The sequence below is a fragment of the Camelus dromedarius genome, chromosome 8 (genome assembly GCF_036321535.1).
Source record: "Camelus dromedarius isolate mCamDro1 chromosome 8, mCamDro1.pat, whole genome shotgun sequence".
Taxonomy (NCBI): domain Eukaryota; kingdom Metazoa; phylum Chordata; class Mammalia; order Artiodactyla; family Camelidae; genus Camelus; species Camelus dromedarius.
In genome coordinates this window covers 69,455,538-69,474,157 of record NC_087443.1, presented here as the reverse complement: position 1 = coordinate 69,474,157, position 18,620 = coordinate 69,455,538, and the positions used below count along the sequence as shown (strand labels likewise).

At 35.4% G+C, this 18,620-nt stretch overlaps 1 protein-coding gene across 2 annotated transcripts in view; it reads right to left on the bottom strand.

The window, feature by feature from the left end:
- Positions 1–228: 228 nt before the first annotated feature.
- The window catches only part of TRUB1 (TruB pseudouridine synthase family member 1), a 31,701-nt gene continuing 13,309 nt past the window's right edge, over positions 229–18,620 (bottom strand). The window contains exons 4-9 of one of the 2 annotated variants that reach the window (XM_064488468.1): positions 15,835–15,916; positions 7,517–7,589; positions 6,016–6,155; positions 3,504–3,560; positions 2,565–2,765; positions 229–1,335 (exon numbers count right to left, since the gene is read on the bottom strand). In XM_064488468.1, the coding sequence (XP_064344538.1) occupies positions 1,292–1,335; positions 2,565–2,765; positions 3,504–3,560; positions 6,016–6,155; positions 7,517–7,589; positions 15,835–15,916 (597 nt within the window). In that variant the 3' untranslated portion in view covers positions 229–1,291. Of the gene's footprint in view, positions 2,766–3,503; positions 3,561–6,015; positions 6,156–7,516; positions 7,590–15,834; positions 15,917–18,620 lie in introns of both variants that reach the window. The other variant, XM_010998515.3, reaches the window with a different exon arrangement.

Sequence of the window (18,620 nt, the reverse complement as noted above, 5' to 3'; positions counted from 1 at the left end):
TTTAGAGCATCTTGATCAGTTACAGCTGCCTAGGAAAGTTAAGAATAATAAAGTTTCAATAAATTTTAACTATTCATACTCATAAATCTGACAACTATAAAAGCGAAAGAACTATTAACATTAGTTTAACAAATTCAGTTAGAAAAATGAAACTCAAATAAAAAAGATAACAGGCCATGAAAATACTTCTACCAAGTATTTGCTGCACAAATAACTCATACAAATGTATAAAGAAACCATTAAAACATTTATTTATATAAGTGAACAAAGTATACAAAAAAGTCACACAAAGGTAAATCAGAGCAATTCTGAACTCTTATAACTTACTAAATTAGCAACAACAACATATAAAACCCCCACCCAAAGCTGTAAACTTTTAGTGAAAGGATATACTCAAATGATGACACTGTAAAATGTTACAACTCTTTGGGAAAGCAATAAGGCAAACTTATTAAGAACCATAAAACTTCCTATTACTCTATTTAATAATCCCACACCAGGAATTTATCCTAATAAAATTGAAAATAACTTAAATATTCAGCAATAGGGAAATGGTTTAAACAAAATGAAGTTATATGATTAAAACAATCATTATTAAAACTAGACACAAATAGTCAAATAATATGAATTTTAAAAAATAGTAAAAAAGTATAGATGTCTTAAGACTGTAATTATGTGAACAAAAGAAGGAAAAATCATAATACAAAACTGAAGTTCTGAAGTCACTGTATCAGGATGGTGAGGATTATGGGTAAATTTTCCATTTGGCAGTTTTTTTCAATGTTTTCAATAAAAGAAAAAGATTGGCTACCATTTTCAAAAGTTACTTGTCTTCCCAAAACGTTTATACTCTTCTCCTTAGTAAATTATACATGTTAATTTCTAAGTTGAGAAATAGAGCAGAAATGCCCCAGTTGTTTTATATTCCTCTATTTGGACCTTAACTGGTAGACTATGAAGACACCCTGTAACCTGTGCCGTTCCAACAGAAAGTCAGCCACGGCCCCCTCTGGTTGATAAAAGCTGCAGGGCACTAGATACAGTAAGTAAAACTGTAAAAGTTTCCATTTACAACTTCGTGTACATTTAACGTGCCATTTAACGTATCATAACTACTTTCCTTATAATTTTGTGTCATACTAAGAATGTTTCAGTATTTCCACTTAAAATATGTCACTAATATGCTGAAAATGCTCTACTAAAGCATATAATTTTTTACTTTTAAGTTTATGTTAGGTTAAGTAGACAACCACCTTTAAAAGAAAGACAATCCATAAAAAGTTAAAAACTCTTACTTGATGAAAATTTTAATGATTCTTCCTTTTGAAACTGTACCTATTTGAATAAATGGAAGAGGGATTTAAACACTTCTACAGACTGGCTGCATAATATTGCTTTCCCATAATAAAAATATGAAGCACTCGTCACATAACAAAATTCACTACCTTGTGATGTGACTATATTCAAAACCATGGTAAAGAGGGACAGCGAACTTTCAGTAGGCGACTTGATTGAAAATGTTTGAGAATAACTGTTTTTAAACATTTAGAGCAGACGGGATTAACTGCAAATGCAGGACAGCAATCTTGACATCTATAAACAACACTTGAAAACACAATGTCATGGGAAATAATACCCTGTAAAGAGATATAAAAAATACTAAAGAATAGAGAAAATAAATTTTTAATTGAAAACACATTCTTTAGCTCAATTTGTTAAAATTAGGTTATTTAGTAAATTGGCACAGGGTGGTCAACTGTATTGATTAAATTATGAGGAAAACCTCTCATAGCTGCCTAACCATAAGCCTTAGGAGCCGCCCTCTGTGCCATCAGCAGAATAGACGTGAATTTAATTAAACATGGAGTCTTCTATTTACATCCTGTTAGTGTAGCAGCAATAATTTGGTTCATCTATAAATACTTATTATAAAAGTTTATTAGTTTCCAAGATCTAAACAAACAGGACTATTACCAAGATCAGTGCAGCCTTATCAATGAAATGTTCTTAATAATCATAAACTCTCCAAAACATTAGAGTTAAATAATGGCTTTTTCAAACATAATTAAGGGATTCCAATAATCAGAGCCACCAGGAAGCCAAAATTAAGTCAAAGAAACTCTAATTCATATTCACTTTTGTGACACCAAAGGAACATGTAGCTCATTTTTTTTTCTCTGATTAGAAAATGTGTTCAATTTTTTCATAGGAAAAGACTGAAGAGAGATCAAAATCAGAAAGTTGATTTTCCCAAATCTAATCTAACAACATAATAGCATCCTAAAAGAACATTCCATAGTATAGCAATAACTGGACAACTGCAAGGCTATTTAAAATGTACAGCAAATAAACTGTACACTATGGAAACTAGAAATGATGGACACTTTTCTTCATGCAAAAAAAAAAAAAAAAGGTAACAGTTTGTCTTTTGCACGTAGCTTGCTTGCCATTCTGCACACAGCATTCAAATGCCAACCAGGAAATGAGGACAATCCCAAGCTGATCTTAAAATGTCTTAATTACATCATCTTCTCCCTTTGTCTCATTGAGGCTTATATACTCACAGCTCAACATTTGTTCATTAGACTCCTCAGGTTTGGATTTTTTAAGTGCCAGCTCTCCTGGGAGGAGAGATGAGCAATGCTCAAGAGACTGAGCAATGTCATCAATCGTCCACTTGTCCTCAGGAAGGGCGTGCTCTTCTAGTGTAAATGGCCCCTGCTTGGTTCGGGTCAGCTCCAGCACGTTGGCACAGGAAGAGAGTTCTATGGCAACAAGAGGTGAAAAGAAAACATAAGGTAACTGATTCAGTAATTCACGGTCTATAATTTTTCAAATGACAGAAGAACTCGATTCAAACCTCCCCAAACCAGCCCAAGTGTAAAACTAGTAATCCAGTATAAGAACCAAGAGCCCTGAGAGTAAAAAATGATTACATACCAGAACAGTATGTAATCACTCACCTAATAAACTGCTTTACAGTCTACAAGGAGCTCGCACACACTTTTCTTATTTAACTCACAAAGCAGCCCCATGAGGTAACCATGACTCTCACTTGGCAAATGAGGTAATGTGACCAGTCCAGGGCCACAACTGCCAGCAAATGGCGGGGCCAGAGTGCAACTTCCTGGTGTTTATAAGACTATGGCTTCTAGTTTTAAAAGAAATTTGACTTAGAACAATGAAAGTAACTTTTGGAAAGTCTAATCATTTTTCTTATTCCTACTTTGAGTTGAAAAAGATGTTGGTCCTTACATTCATTACTCACATCTTCCTCTTCTGCTCCTCTTTTTCTCCCCTCTCCCATTACAAGCATTTCACTGCAGCTGCTGATGCTGGTAATTATCTGCCATAAACCCACAATGCTTCTAAGGCTGAAGGCAGCAAGAGGACAGCCACTAAGGCCAGTACTCAGAGATATGAAAAACAGCAAAATTCCTTTTTCCCATCAAAAAGGAATATTACTCTCTAAATGATCATTCATAATTCATCTTTATGCTTACCTTTGCCAATGTCACTGACCAAGCTTCTGATATAAAAACCTCCTCCACATTCAACATCTGGAATGTTAACAGTGACATGGTAAATTGCTAACCTCCTATGAAATCCACTTTACATAGAAATGATGCCCCTAAACAAATGTAAAAATGCACTATGCAAACAATTGAGTGATAAAATATTTATGCGCTAAAATATAAATTATTCATCCAGTAGCATATGTGTTTGTGAGACTGAAAAGCCAGAGCGCGGAGAAAGCAAATAGCAGAAACTCAGGAACACGTTTTAAATTAACAGGCAAGTCAGACCACTTCAGCCTTGTTCATTTAATAGGTTTTAAATAGTTAGAAATCTCAGCTTTGCTATCGTGAGCTGCAGATTTAAAAGAATATTTTCAGATTTGTACATCTTGTTCGTTTAATAGATTTTAAATCATTAGACATCTCAGCCTTGCTATCATGAGCTGTATATTTTTTAAAATATTTTAAAAATTTGTACATTCAAAAAATGTAACAAATAAACAAACCAAAAAACCCCTTTTCAGTGGCAGAAATTATGTCTGGGGTAATGTATTACATGGAAAGCTCAGCAGATTTAAATGTTCTCTTGGAAATAATTCTGAGAAAAAATTATGAAATAACTTAAAATAACACAATGTACCAGAACTGAATGCACATCTAAACGTTGTCTTAACACAGTATAATACAAATATATTGATTAAGAGCAGGACTCCAGATTATTTTTATTCATTTACAAAACATCCTAAAAAGAACTGAATTTCCACACAAAAGGACCACATTCCACCTGTTTCTAACTTAACATATAAATAAAGCTATTTGAAGGAATTAATCCAACCTCACCACCTGGGGATTTTAATTTTTTTTTCCTATCAGCTTAAGGTTGGGGGCCACTACTGAGATAAAGCAATGAGCACTGGAATCAAATGTAGGTGTGCCAAATTCTGGCACTATGTTTCTGGTGAAAAGCGTCAAATTTGGTCTACTACAACCTCCAGTGAACAAACGCAACAGGAAAAACTTGAGTTTTTCTTACTTTCACAGATAATATCTACTGTGCCAGCACAGCTGCTCCTGCATTTTCATGGAATGGAGTGAAACATTTTTTTCATTGTTTGTCAAATATTTTAGCATCAGGAAACTTAAGAAAAGGAGTGACTTCTTTTTTAAATTGTACAAAAACAACATTCCAAGGAAACTTAATACACAGTAAATAACAACATCAATGGGAAAAAAGCAACAAAGTTTAGGAAAAAAGGTTTTGGGAAATTATTTCTAAAAGGAATCCTATTCGGTATGCACCGTGAAATTAAGCGCAGGATCAATTTCAGGGAGCCTGAGGATTAAGAACTACAGCTTTTGATTCTTCACAGCTCTTACATGTTCAGGGCTTTAGCTACTAGTTTCTGCAGCTAGATCATAAATTTCCAAACAATGGAAAAAAACTTTTTGGGCTTTAGATTTATTCCAAATATGGATTATAGATAAATTCAAAGTGATAACCTGAATTAAAATTTACCACATGTCCAAGAAGACATTACCCACGATTCACACATTTTTATGATCTTTACCAGCAATTTGTTGATGACAAGGGAAGAAAAAAAAAAATCATTCCACTTTTAGAATTTCTTGTCCAAAAACAGACAATGCATTGTTTTAAAAGGACAAATTAATATTAATAAAAAGTTGAATGTAAACTATCAGGTACTAGCCAAAATAGGGAACAAGTACACGTAAGATAATAAAATACAAAAAACAAAATATGAAAATATGTAGTCTTTACCTACTATTCTCCATAGAGTTCCAAGGTATGTTACTTCCAACTTCACAGTAAGATGATAATACAATATATGAAAAACGCAGCCTATTTAGGACACTTTGTTTTATACTATAGATATTCTCATTATATGTGTTGTCAAAAAGGGCTTAACAAAATAAATAAATAAATAAATAAATAAATAAATAAATAAATAAATAAATAAATAAATATTAAAAAACAAAAAGGTGCAATTCTTAGAAAATTTAGCAACTAAACTCAGGGAATTCTCTATAACTCCTACCAAAATAACATAGGAAATATGGCATATTGAAATTAGATTTTAATAAATACGGTGGAAGAGAACTGTATCTTCTTAAGTACCTATATGTACACAAGCCTGTCCCAGAAAATAACTCAAGTGAGAAAAATATAATTTCTAAAGACTCCTTTTAAAGGGAAAAACATTGAGCAAATACAAAGAAACTTTATATATATATAATTTGTGGGTAATTTTTACTCAATTTCCTAGTGCTTGTATGTTTATTATTTGTACTTGGTTGTTTATCCATTCATTAAACATGTATTTACTACATAAAAGAAAAAAAATCAACAAATTCTAATCTTCTTTAAATTCAAATTTTTAAAATATCCTAGGGATCCATTAAAACTACACAAAAGCAGCCAAACATAAAGTAAAAGATACATGTAATTACAAATGCTTTCAATTTTCTCCATTCTTACCTAACGTGAAAAATGGCGGCTGGAACTTCTGAAGGGAGAGACTGTATACAGTAACTGGCCTGGCAGGCTTTGCTTCTACTGCTTCCCCTCTCTTCATCAAAGTTGAAAGTCTCTGTCCATCTTTCTTTAATGCAGAATAGCTTACAAGGCATGAGAGGGAGAGAGACACGGGGAGAAGGAGGCAGGAAGAATAGAGGGAGATTGAGAAAGAAAGAGAAATTTCAGATCACAGCATGGAGAGAAAGGGTGATTAGCAGCCCTTTAAAAGGAAAATCCTCCTCAGAACATGCTAATTTTTTCTTCTAATCTACCCCACGCAGGTGTCAAGGACAGAGTGCCCAAACATCCCCGAGGCTAACACAGCTCATTTTGGCACTCCATGAGCAATGTGGGCAATGTAACTCTTTAACCATCTTCCTGGAGACGGTCTATTCGTGTCCTCCCTAGCCCTCAATCTGGGTTAAGGGGACGAGGCCTCCAGTCACAATGATTGCAGCTATATTTCCTTGAAACAATGTATTTCCATTATAATAATATTTATTTTCATATATGTTACCAAAATGTTTCCAAAAAGCAAATAAGCAAATAATCTACTTAACACATCTTAGCTTTGTATGATTAAATTTTATTATGCCACAAAATCCTTGGAACAATCACAGAGAAGAACATTCTAAAACAGTTCTTATAAAAATAAATGCTTAATATATCTTGATAATAATGATCCAAAATAATGTTTATTCACATTCTGCTTTAACTTTTATATTTTCACATTTGGGGGAAAATTATGAAGAAACATTTCCCCATAGGCATTTCAGCGTTCTTGAAAAAAACTAAGATTTTAAAATATAAAATAAATACCGAATTCTAAAAGAACTGTGAGTAACATATCCCAACACATCCTACAAGTCATTAAAAAAAAAAAAAGCAGCAGCAGCAATTTGCTTGAAATAGTAACGTGGACAAAAAATATGACTAAGTGGTAAATCAATATCCTTAGACTTTTAATAAGTTACAATTCTCATCTATTTCATTAGTTGCAGAGGATTGTGAAGTATAAGATTGTGGGTCCAAAAGGAACAGTCCCAACACCCGACAGGAAGTGCCAGCTGGACTCTGAATCACAGCTCTGATGCCTGTATCAGACTAGATTGGTCCCTTCACAGCAATTCTGGGAAAAGTGACATCTCTGCTCTCTAGAACTGCCCTGATGTCTGTAAATGGAATCAGAAAAACTGATAAACCTTGGAATAGCACAGATGTCAGGCTGTGGCAATATCCAGGGACAGAAGAGACCACATCCCACTATCTCTTAAGAGTGTCAGAATCTGTGCATCCTGTCTAAATCAGGTTCACCCTACTCGATCATTTGCCATGTCAGATTTAAAACCTTCCTCGCCGTACAGTAAAAGGAAGCCCCCTCCCTCCTTTTTTCCCATTAAAATGATGTTAGCCGCTGGAAAATAAAATTAAAAATTTATTCAAGTTCAATAATTGAACTTACAGGGGAGGTACTTGCATTATATTCCCAGTGAATTTCTGTAGAATGCCTTCAATATCTTCTTGTGTTATTTTATCTGCCAAAGATGAACCAAAAAAAGTGACATTAAAACAACCAGAGAAGCACATGTTCTATTTTCACCACACTGAAAACTCTGAAAATTAAAAAAAAAAAAAAAAAACAACTCCAACAAAGCATTTATTATAGTGTGCATTTTGTAGGCCAAATTCTACCTTGTTGAGATGGATAAAATATGCATTAATGAGACAAAAGGGGGAGAAGGTCTTGTTATTGTCTAATATTAAGATTAAATTCAATGTCCTTTGCTTAATTTTTTTCTCCATTAAAATGATCCAATCATCTTACATCCATTTACTACATATTCACTATGGCCTTCAGAACACCCGAGAAAAATGTTGCATTAGCCAGAGAAATGGTCCTGCAGTGATCAAAAACAAAAATGAGCTGATCTGAAAGTAAGTAGAAAAATACCCATAAAGTTCATTTCTAAGGCTTCTCTGGGCATCAAATATTATAAATAACTGAATAAGTTATTAAAGATTATCAAATACTAACCACATTTAAAATTTTACCTGATAGATTTCAAAACTGTTCTATGGTAGGGCATAAATTTTCCACACTCACAGCAACTATGACCCCAAGTAAAGTTGGATTTATTTATCTCCTTCCCTCCCGTCAGTGCTCATGGAATTTCAGTCAGGACTGTGACTTTTGCCTCAAAAGTATGCCAGTGTAAAAAGAGAACATACTTAGCAAGATTTTAGCATGATTACTAAGCATTTTTTAAAACAATGATTTTTAGAAAATTTGAAAGAAGACACACAAAGTTTTCAATGTCTGTCTTAGTCATATTTTCAGCTTTTGTTTGATAGTCTTTCAAACAAAATGATGCAAAAACTGAAAACTACTGAAATTCAATATTTGGGATTTTCACATATAGATGGCTCTGTACATATTTCATATTCAACAATGAACTAAATTACAGAAATATTCAATAACTTGTTTAAGGTATAGTCAATTGGAAGAAATTACAGTCTTTTTTGCTTTGTAGGAAATTTATTTAAACTTTTTATTCTGGTATATAAACACTACATTTGATTTTATTTGAACAATATTAAACAAAAACTAATTAATGTGCTTTGAATTACTGTTCTAACACCAGAATAAAAATTCAAAGTCAGCATGGAACACTGTACTCAGATTTCAATATCAATGCAGCAAGAGAGTCTTAACCTCAGGGAGACCTTGATCTTACAAGCTAAACAGGAACAAAAGACCAGAATCTACTAGACTCAAACAGAGAAGAGCTACAGAACTTAAAAGAATTTCTCCAACACCTAGCAGCTCTAAAGAGGCAGATCTGAGCTGGCTATTCTGTTCTTACTGTTTTTCAAACAGATGTATCTTGTAATAGGAGTGAGGATTTTTTCCAAGGAAAATTTTTACTCTACTGAAACATTAAAACAGAATTACTGGTGGCACCTTAGTTATGCAAAACTTCCAAATCTAGACAGCCAGTGCTACCACCATGCTGGCAATTGCTGAAAGAAATACCATTGTTGATACAATTGCTACAGTTCATAATTTAGTCAGCCACACATTTTTAAAATAAGACAAAACGGCTTTCTAATTCTCCTAGGCTGGTCTCTTTCACTGACATTTCCTGCCAACGTGTGCTCCTTTGTCCTGCTTCGGCTGCCCTCCTTTACTGATATCCCCCCTCACAAGATGACAAGATGTATTCTTTCTCATTTTACTTCTGCCACAGTATCTCTTTCTCTGACTCAACATCTTGGGCATTTATGGTATTGCTGTTCATTCTGCAATTAATCATTCACAATGTTTAACTGTTACCTACTATCTACATGAAGGTATTATCTCACCAATGGAATTCTAGTCTTCTTAAAGGCAAAGACAGCTTTGCTTCTTACACAATGCACACAATTAAGAGGGTACTCGAGACATTCTTGCTGAATTTAATTTGCAGAAGAATAACAGAATCTCAAGGTCAAAAGAGCATTTAAAAGTCACTGAGGAATCATTCATTTGACGTTTGAATCACAAGACAGAAAGCCTATGCAGCAAGCTATTTACAATAAAAGCAAATACAATATTTTAGATATTTTTAAATATGTAGTGAAGCAAGCTGGCTATATCTGAAACATAGTATTAGTCCAATCCAAATAATAATACTTGTCCCTGTAAGAATAAAAATTCCACCTTCAAAGGATTTAAAAAGAAATCAAGAATAAAAATCACTGAAGCAAGTATATCCAATAACTAGCCAAAAGAAGGGCTTGTAGTAGAAGATGATGGGTATGATACAAGTGCCATAGAACTTGGGTAATTACTCTTTGTTTAGGATATTAATAAATCATCAGTGTGACAGTATTCATTTGAAACTAATTTTTAAAAGTCACTCTCATAAAATTAACATACACAAGGTCATGTTACATGATATTATTTGCTTAAAATTCCAGTGAACTTACAACATGAAAGTTGGTACTTAACTGAACCAAGGAGTTAAAAGCAATAGGACGGAGTTAAAAGCAATGTTCAACCAGGATACAGTAACTGTTACTGGACATTCCTTGTCACCAAAAGAAGCTATTAAATTGGAAAAAAATACACAAACTATTTTAGAATGTAAGACAACAAAGGACTATCATCCCTGAGAGAAGGGGGAAAAAAAGAAAAGGTAAGAGCCACAGTCCCTGGCTTTTGCTTGCAGGCGTTTTCTGAACTGTGGTGCAAGAAGGAGCACAAAGAAAGCACTGAACAGAGACCAGGATGTGGGGAAGCAGCAGCAGCTGGGACCTGGGAGAATGACACAGAGAGCGCGATGTCTTTAGGGGTCCACTTGAGACTGGCTAAATTCCAAGCTGTGTGTCCATATGGTGAGTCTCCACAAAATTAAACAAAGAACTGCTACCAAACCTCTTACAAGGCTGGAAATGCCTGAATTCCAACCATTCAGAATGAAGAGACTTTGCAGAATACTCGGGATATCTGATAGACACCCCAGAAAGGCCATGCCTTCATGTACTGAAGATCTGGAAAAACATCTACTTTAGACCCATCTGAGCAAGGAATCTATACAAAAGCCACTAGAATAACTGAGTTTAACAAGGCTGAAAGACGTAAGATTAATAAACAAAAATTGTTTCTATGTCTATATACTAGCAGTGAACTATCAGAAATTGAAATTTAAAAAATTTAATTTAAAATAGCATAGAAAATGAAGTACTGAGAGATTTTAGACATGAAAGAAATGAAAGATCTGTACACTGAAAACTACAAAAATGTGCCTTTATTTTTGCAACTTTTCTCTAAGTTTGATATTATGTCAAAATAAAAAGATCAATGTCTATCAATAAATGCTACCAAATATTAGAAAAAGAAATAATGCCAATCTGACACAAATTCTTCCAGAGAATTAAAAAGAAGAGAGGGAGAGAATACTCCCCATTCCATTTTATGAGACTGGTATAATCTTGATATCAAATGCCAATCAAAAGCTTGATATCAAAACTGTCAAGGACATTAAGACAAAATATAGGGTAATCTCACTCACTGTCAAAAATGCAAAAATCCTAAACTAAATATTAGCAAACTAAATCCAACCATTTATATAACACATTACGATCAAGTTGGGCTTATTCTAGAAACATAAAGTTAGTTTAATATTTGAATAAAGGAGGAAAATCAACAGATACAAAAAAATGGATAAAATTCAATGTCTGCTCATGATTAAAAAAAATGGCAAATTAGGAATAGAAGGCAACTTCCTTACTTTGATAAGAAAGCTATTAAAAAAAAACCTACAGAAAAAAAATCAATAAAAATAAGGCAGGAAAACTTGCTCTTTCAGATATCAAGACTTATTCTAAAACGATAGCAATGAAGACAGTTCAGTGTTAGCACAAGGATAGACAAACAGACCAACGCAACAAAACAGATTCCAAACAAACCCATGTTTATATGATGCTTGATCTGTAATCAAGGGGAAAGTGCTGGGCCAACTGGACATCCACACAGCAAACAACGGCTGACCGCAGGTGTGATGTGAAAGGCAACGCAACAAAGCTGCTTGAATACAGAAAAACATCTTCATGCTTTTGGACTGGGAAAAGCTCTCTTAATAAGGACACTAAAAAATCAGCCATTAATGAAAAGGCCTGATAAGTCAGACTAAATTAAAACTAAGAACTTTCTTTTTCCAAAAGACACAACTGGGAGACAAAAGACAAGCCACAGAGAAGGAGAAAATACCTGTAACACGTAGAACCAAAGGAAGAGCACGTATCCAGAGAAATTCATACACATCAGTCTTTAAAAAAAAAGGGAGTGACTCAATACGGAAAGAAAAAATAAAACAAAGAAATGGACAAGAGGCCTGGACAACACACAAAGATGGCTTAGGAGCCAAAAAACGTATGTTAAAGTGCTGAACCTCATTAGTAATGAAAGTAAAACCGCAATGAAATATACACCTACCAGAATGGCCAAAATTAAAAAACATTACTAATTACCACATGTTGCCAAGGATGTGGAGCTAGTGGAATTCCTGTACACTGCTGGTGGAAATGCAAAGGTATACAACCACTTTAAAACCTGTTTGACAATTTCTAGTACAGTCAAGTGTGCACTTACCTTATGACCCAGCAATTCCACTTGGGTATGGATCCAAGAGAAAATACTGCACATGTCTACCAAAAGACAGGTACAAAATACACTTGGCAGCTTTATTCATACGCACATCTCTCTAAATATTATATATACTTTTCCCACACAGTGGTCTACTACACAGCAATTAAAAGGTCCAAAATAGGCAAAACTATACCACAGTTTTACCACCACAGTGCTGGAAGTTAGACTAGTGGTCACCTCTGGAACAGAGAGATGTTGGAGCGACCAGGATGGGACACAAAGGAGGTTTCTAGGAATTTTCTGTTTCTTGACTAGCCTGATAGCTGCAAGGATGTTCGTTCTGTGAAAGTTCATTAAGCTGTAAATTTACATTTTGTTCACTTTCCTTTATTTGTGTAATACTTTATAATAAAAGTTTAAATACAAACAAAAGGCACCATGGAATGACTGATGCCCGGGTACACACCAGCCCCACTACAGTGTGTGCCTTACTTGTTTAAATGACAACTTGAGACCCAATTCAAGTTTTCAGCTTCCTCCAGGAAATGTGGGCAGTCAACCCACAATCCAAGAGGGGCTGCTCCCATTAGATACAACATTAGCTGCTTCTATTCGAGAAGACTTGGTAACATCCTATTTGGGGACCAAAAGCAAATGGGATTAGCATCAGATACCACTTTCATTTTACATTTCTTGCTCCCCATAAAAAAGCCACAGGAGGGAAAGAAAAAACTTTTCTCATCACAGGAGCAGCTAGGCCTTCCCAGAAGCTTGGCCCACATCCAAGGCAGCCTGGGAAGCCACACCCTAGTGTCCTGAGCTCCCTGAAGAAGCGATGAGCACACTGAAGCCGCGTGTCCTCAGACACACCAGCAACTGTACCTGAGATTTAACACCTAGCTGTGGATGAGGAAAGAGCAGCAGAGGCAGGACGATGCCTTGCCTTTCCTGCGACTTCCCGACAGTCATCTTCTCTGCGAAAGCCTCTGTCCTTGTTTACTCATACATGAAATGTTTTATTCTATATGCCACACTGCTCTAAACACCAAGAACCTAAAGAGACATGGTCTCAGCCCCATAGCTTAGGAATTAACACCCCAAAATATATTTAATAAATAGTGAAAAGCACTATTTAGAAACAACAGAAGGTGTTAGGATAGAGAATAAAAGAAAGGGCCCTATTAATATGGTTTGAACGCTAAGTCTTCTGCACTAGAGACTCATTTTCTATGGCTAAAAATAGTATTTGTCTAGATAGGACAAAATGACCTAAGATCATTCACTTGCCTTTTACTGTATACCACCTTACTTTATCCAGATGTCAGCAGGTCAGTTAAGAACCACACTTCTGACTGTTGTAATGACCAGGCAGGGTGGCAACACCAGCAGCACTTACTAGCTGAGGACCAGGGATGCTAGACGTCTGTGATGTGCAGTGACGCAGCACAGTGAAGAACTGTCCTGTGCCCCGCACGGCTTCTGGATGTCTGCCAGATGTTCATGCATGCGGATGAAAAGGCTGTTTGTAATTCCTGAGGCTAGAACCTAACTCTATTTTCTGTTTAAATACAAAGTATTTTTTCTACAGTCTTACATACACTGAACTTTCCAGTACTGAATCATCAATACAACACATCTGTCAGTCTGCATTTGACTTGTGGCATTCACAGTGATTTATGTATAAGGATGTTATATCTGTGCACCTGACTGCTTCAGTACTGTTGCAGTAATCTCTGTGCATTTACATACTGAGGTATGTATTTATAGACTATAAATTACCTTTATTTCTTCTTTATAGTCCATTTACTGTATTATGTTTTTTTTAATGCACAGGTAGGGGAGAATACCTCTGAATTTTATTTCAGGATAATAAAGAAGGCATTACAAAATATTGGTTATAGGTCTTAGTGTTAGGTCTCAGAAGGTTGAAAATATAGGTCCCAGTTCTCCATATGACAGAAGGTCCTTAAGGATACAGGGTAGGTCCTATATTTACCTTCCCCTTCGTACCTGCTGTAGCAGCTTAAACAGATGACAAACATTTGCTGATTTACTGAAATCACACAGAAAAATCATGTCAAGCAGCAAAATTCTCTGAGCTTCATTTTCTGGGACTATAAATACTATTCAATAAACTACAGGGAGCTCTCCTTTTCAGGGCCTGAAGAAATCTGCTTAGGTTCTCCATGGCATTTCAAGATTACAATGAGACGGTTTTAACAAATTAATATGCTTTCTTTAAGCCAAGTAAATAAGGTTATAAATTATACAATACAAAGTAGATTTTGAAAAAATTCCAAAATGGGTTATGGGCAGGAAGGAAGGGTATGTTTAAGGAATTCCATCACCTTGGTCCTCTTCTACTGTCCCCTATTCGATGACCTGCACCATCATGTAACCGGTTCTAAAACCCAGAAACTTAGGTCATGGTTAACAACTTCCTCTCTGTCACTACTCCATCCAGTCAACAAGTCTCACCAGTTTTACTTCCTCACCATTCTTCTAGTTGTATATGTACTGACACATACTGTAGGGTGCTCTAGGAATCTGATATATCCTCCTCGGCCCCTTTAATCTTCAAAGTATTCTGGCTGACGATTACAGCTAGGTTTCCATTAAGTGAGGGTCTGCTATTATTCTCTAATAATAATAATTTCAAGGCTAATTCAACATCCATTTTTAAAAAGACTCAAAATAAATCAATGATTTTTCTTTTCATTATGTTGCTTGATTAACCGTGCAAAGTACTAAGCCAGACAGAAATGTTAACAGGACGTGTAAAGCTATTACGAACAAGGAAAAGGTTGGTCTCACTACTAGGGCCATATGTAATATACATTAAGACCACTCAACGCGAAAACACAGGGAAGCAAATGCTGGACTGCCTATAGCTACATTAAAAAAAGATAACATTAAGCACAGGCCAAAAAAAAAAAAAAAAAACCACCCAGAAGGCATACAAAGAATTCACAACTGATGACACAATAATGTAGGTGAACCGACTGTACAAAAACTGCAACTTGCTACATTATAAATAGCATAAGCACCCTGAGAGTTGCTAGGAAACCATTTCATTTATCTATCCTTCCCTAAAGTAGTGAAAGAAGGAATGGCAGAAAAATTTAGGTGGGTGCCAGTGAGTTCTGCTTTATTTCCAGAGAAAGAGCTTTCCTTTTGTCATATCTTTTTATATACTCCAAAAGCACAGGAATAGGCTCAGTTTTAAAGTACTAAACCTAGTACATTCATTTCAACAGTTAAGACATAATTATTAAAAAACACACCAAAACAACAACAATGGCAAGACACAGTTAAAATCTAGCAAAACAGTTTCTCTGCTTTGTTTCACATTTACTAGGAAAAATGTCCTAAATCCTAGCTGTAAGTGTTTTCTGGCAAGGGAGTTATTTGGAAGAATTTTGCACATTAAAAAAAATGATTATAGGAAAAGAGGCAATTATTACAAATCTTTATTATTAACAGACATACTAAATAAGCAACAAAGTGATAATTTCCAATCTTCTTAACCTAAAGAAATGTACTGACAATTAAAATCACTGGGGATAGAAGAGATTTATTCTAAAATTCTGAATTCATAGAAACTTCCTCCAAATATTAAAAACAAGGACTACGTAAGATGAACTTCATACCGTAAGGTTTTTCTTCTGTTACTTTCCCTGTAGAATCCAGTGTGTCAGTAGCTTTCCCCAGTTCGCCGATGGCAATATACCTCTAGAGAAAGAGGAACAAGGGAGAGAAAAAGGCCATAAGGGAAAGAAGAACTGGTATGCATGTCCTGAAGTTTCTACAGAACCTTCCTAAACTACCAACCTCATACGCTGTAATTGCTTTGTTAGCTTTTGACATGTGGGAAGCATTGTGCAGACTGAGGAACATTCATAAACTTCTCCCATGAGCCAACATGACAAGGAAAAGCCTGATTTTAGTGACAATCGCGGCTTATAAATATACTATTACTGCAAATAAATTTTTAAAACCAGTTTTCTACTGGGTAGTTTTGAAGGAAAATTTTCAAATATACCTATGAGTAGAGAGAATGGTACAATAAACCCCTACCGAGTCACCACAAGAGCCAACAATTTTACCACATATACAATTAATTTATTACTTCTTATATGAAACACTAAGAGTAATCTCAGCAACTTGATTGTGTATTTGAACAAAAGTAAATACGTAGAAAATGAGCAAAATTAGTATAGCAGAGGTAAAGTACATACGTGTTCTTAATAAAGGAAACTGCTACTTCTTAAGCTCTCTGAAAAGAGAAAAGTCACTTCTCAGTACTGCTCATTATTCACAAGTGAAGAACTAGCTCATTCACAGTTAACTAAGGATTGTTCTACTTCCCCTCTCAGGCCACGCTTGTGCTACAAATTCTTTACACTCCTCTTTTTTGGTCAAATTCAAATTTTACTTGGAGGATCACATGAAAAAGTAAGAAAAACGCAAGGAATATAATTAACACTCAAAATAATCTATAGTTACATGAGCAATTTTTTTTTAAAAAGGAAGCTCAGAGTACTTTGCAGAAATATGAGTTTATTAATGACAAGCTTACTATGCTTCCACACCAAAAATACGTGGCTTTGGGTATCTTCATGAAAATGGAACAGCTCTGTACAGTTCATAAATGTAAGCCTTTCAAATATCCCAGCACAGCACTTATGAAATGTATGAATATCAACAGAGTGTAAAGAAAAGGTACAAACTGGACTAATCTCTGGAGAAAGTGGATTAGAAATGCTCAAATTTCAAAAAGAGCTTGTTAGGTTTCACAGGAGCAACTTCAGCGTTGACACTGACTGGTTAACCTAAAAATGTACACCTGGGGGAAATCACTGTCCTCCAAACATTTCAGGGAGGAAAAGCATGTATACCCCAGTGATAACGTCTGTGTAGCAGCTGGAGCGGATACAAAGCTGCTTTCTGACGAAATGCTGGCTTTGCCTAAAGGCACTACTACAGTTCATGTCCGCATAGACGTGGGGGTAGCCTTATACCCGGAAAACGCTAGTTAACGTCTTTCCATGGCATCACTGATTTCATAATAAGAAATCAACCCTTCCATCTGTTCATCTGGTTTCAAAAGCACATATAAGTAACCAACTTTTAATCAGCAATATAGAAGGCTAATAAAGCTAATACTCCAAAACCTCATCAAAATCTGTTACTTCAAAGTACATCTGTTATCCAGATCCTGCTGAGCGACTGGCTCAAAGAAAGTGTAATTGAGGGACTCTGCATCCACGCCCTCTTCTAGGCCGTCTACACTCCAGACTTAGATCCAGTTAGGTCAAAGGGGTATTAGCTGAACCTCCCTCAGAATCACTCTACCTAAGTTATAGTTCATGCCGATCCACTTCTCCATCCGTTGTAAACTATTTTTGAGAACCACTATCTGTCATTCACTAACCCTTACTGTAAGAAATTTCTTTCTGACTTGATTGCTCAGAGTAAAGTCTCTTCCTTAAAGAACTAGCATGCTTCCTCTTTCTGATGAATGTCATGTCTTTGCCTAGGCCACCAAAAGGCACCAACAGAAATAAAAGGGATGTAGTTAACTGTATTCAAGATTTCCAACAGAAACTGCTCGAATAAAATAACTGTTAGATGTCTATGGCACATGTACTCAGAGAGATCCAACAGGCCTGAAACTTAAGAGACAGCGAATTGGGGATAGGTGAAACATTCGGGGACAGTAGTAACAGTATTTATTGAGCAACTTTTGTGTAACAGGCACTGTACAGAAAACCTATAGGCTTTTTATATGCATTACACTCATAATCCCAAAAGAGAAAAATAAATGACTTAAGAGAAAGTTGATCATCAGCGGAGCAAAGCTCACCAGGAGACAGGAGAGAAAGCTACCGACGAAGACAAAGGACTCAAATCTTACTCTGATCTGAAAGGGTGGGGATGCAAGAAAGGAGTACACAAAACAGAGGCAAAGTAATCTGACGGACTGAAGATTTTATTTAAAGGTCTTCACTCCACACGTTAATTGACGATGTTGTATGAAGTGGTGTTTATTGTGTCTAACAGAATTCTAAGCGTGTTTCTTAGTTCAACAGAAAAGTGTTAGGCCATGTTGGATTAGCGGACTGGATGGTGAGGGAAGGGTGTACTGTGATACGGTTGTAATTTGAACATCGAGTATCTGCTGTCCTAGAACTAAATATTCCCACAATTGAGGTAACCGCCCCCCCACATACACACACTAAAAGTCTAATTTTTCTAGTAGCACTGTGATGCAAATAAAAACCTACCTGTAAGAGTGGACAAAGAATAAACATTAGGTCAAATAGTAGGTCTGGCTATAGGCACCATTTTTTAAAAATGAAATAGAAAGAAAAATATCAAGAGTACACTGTTCCTAGGGTTAAAGTCACTTGACAAAATTTTTAGTTTTTATACA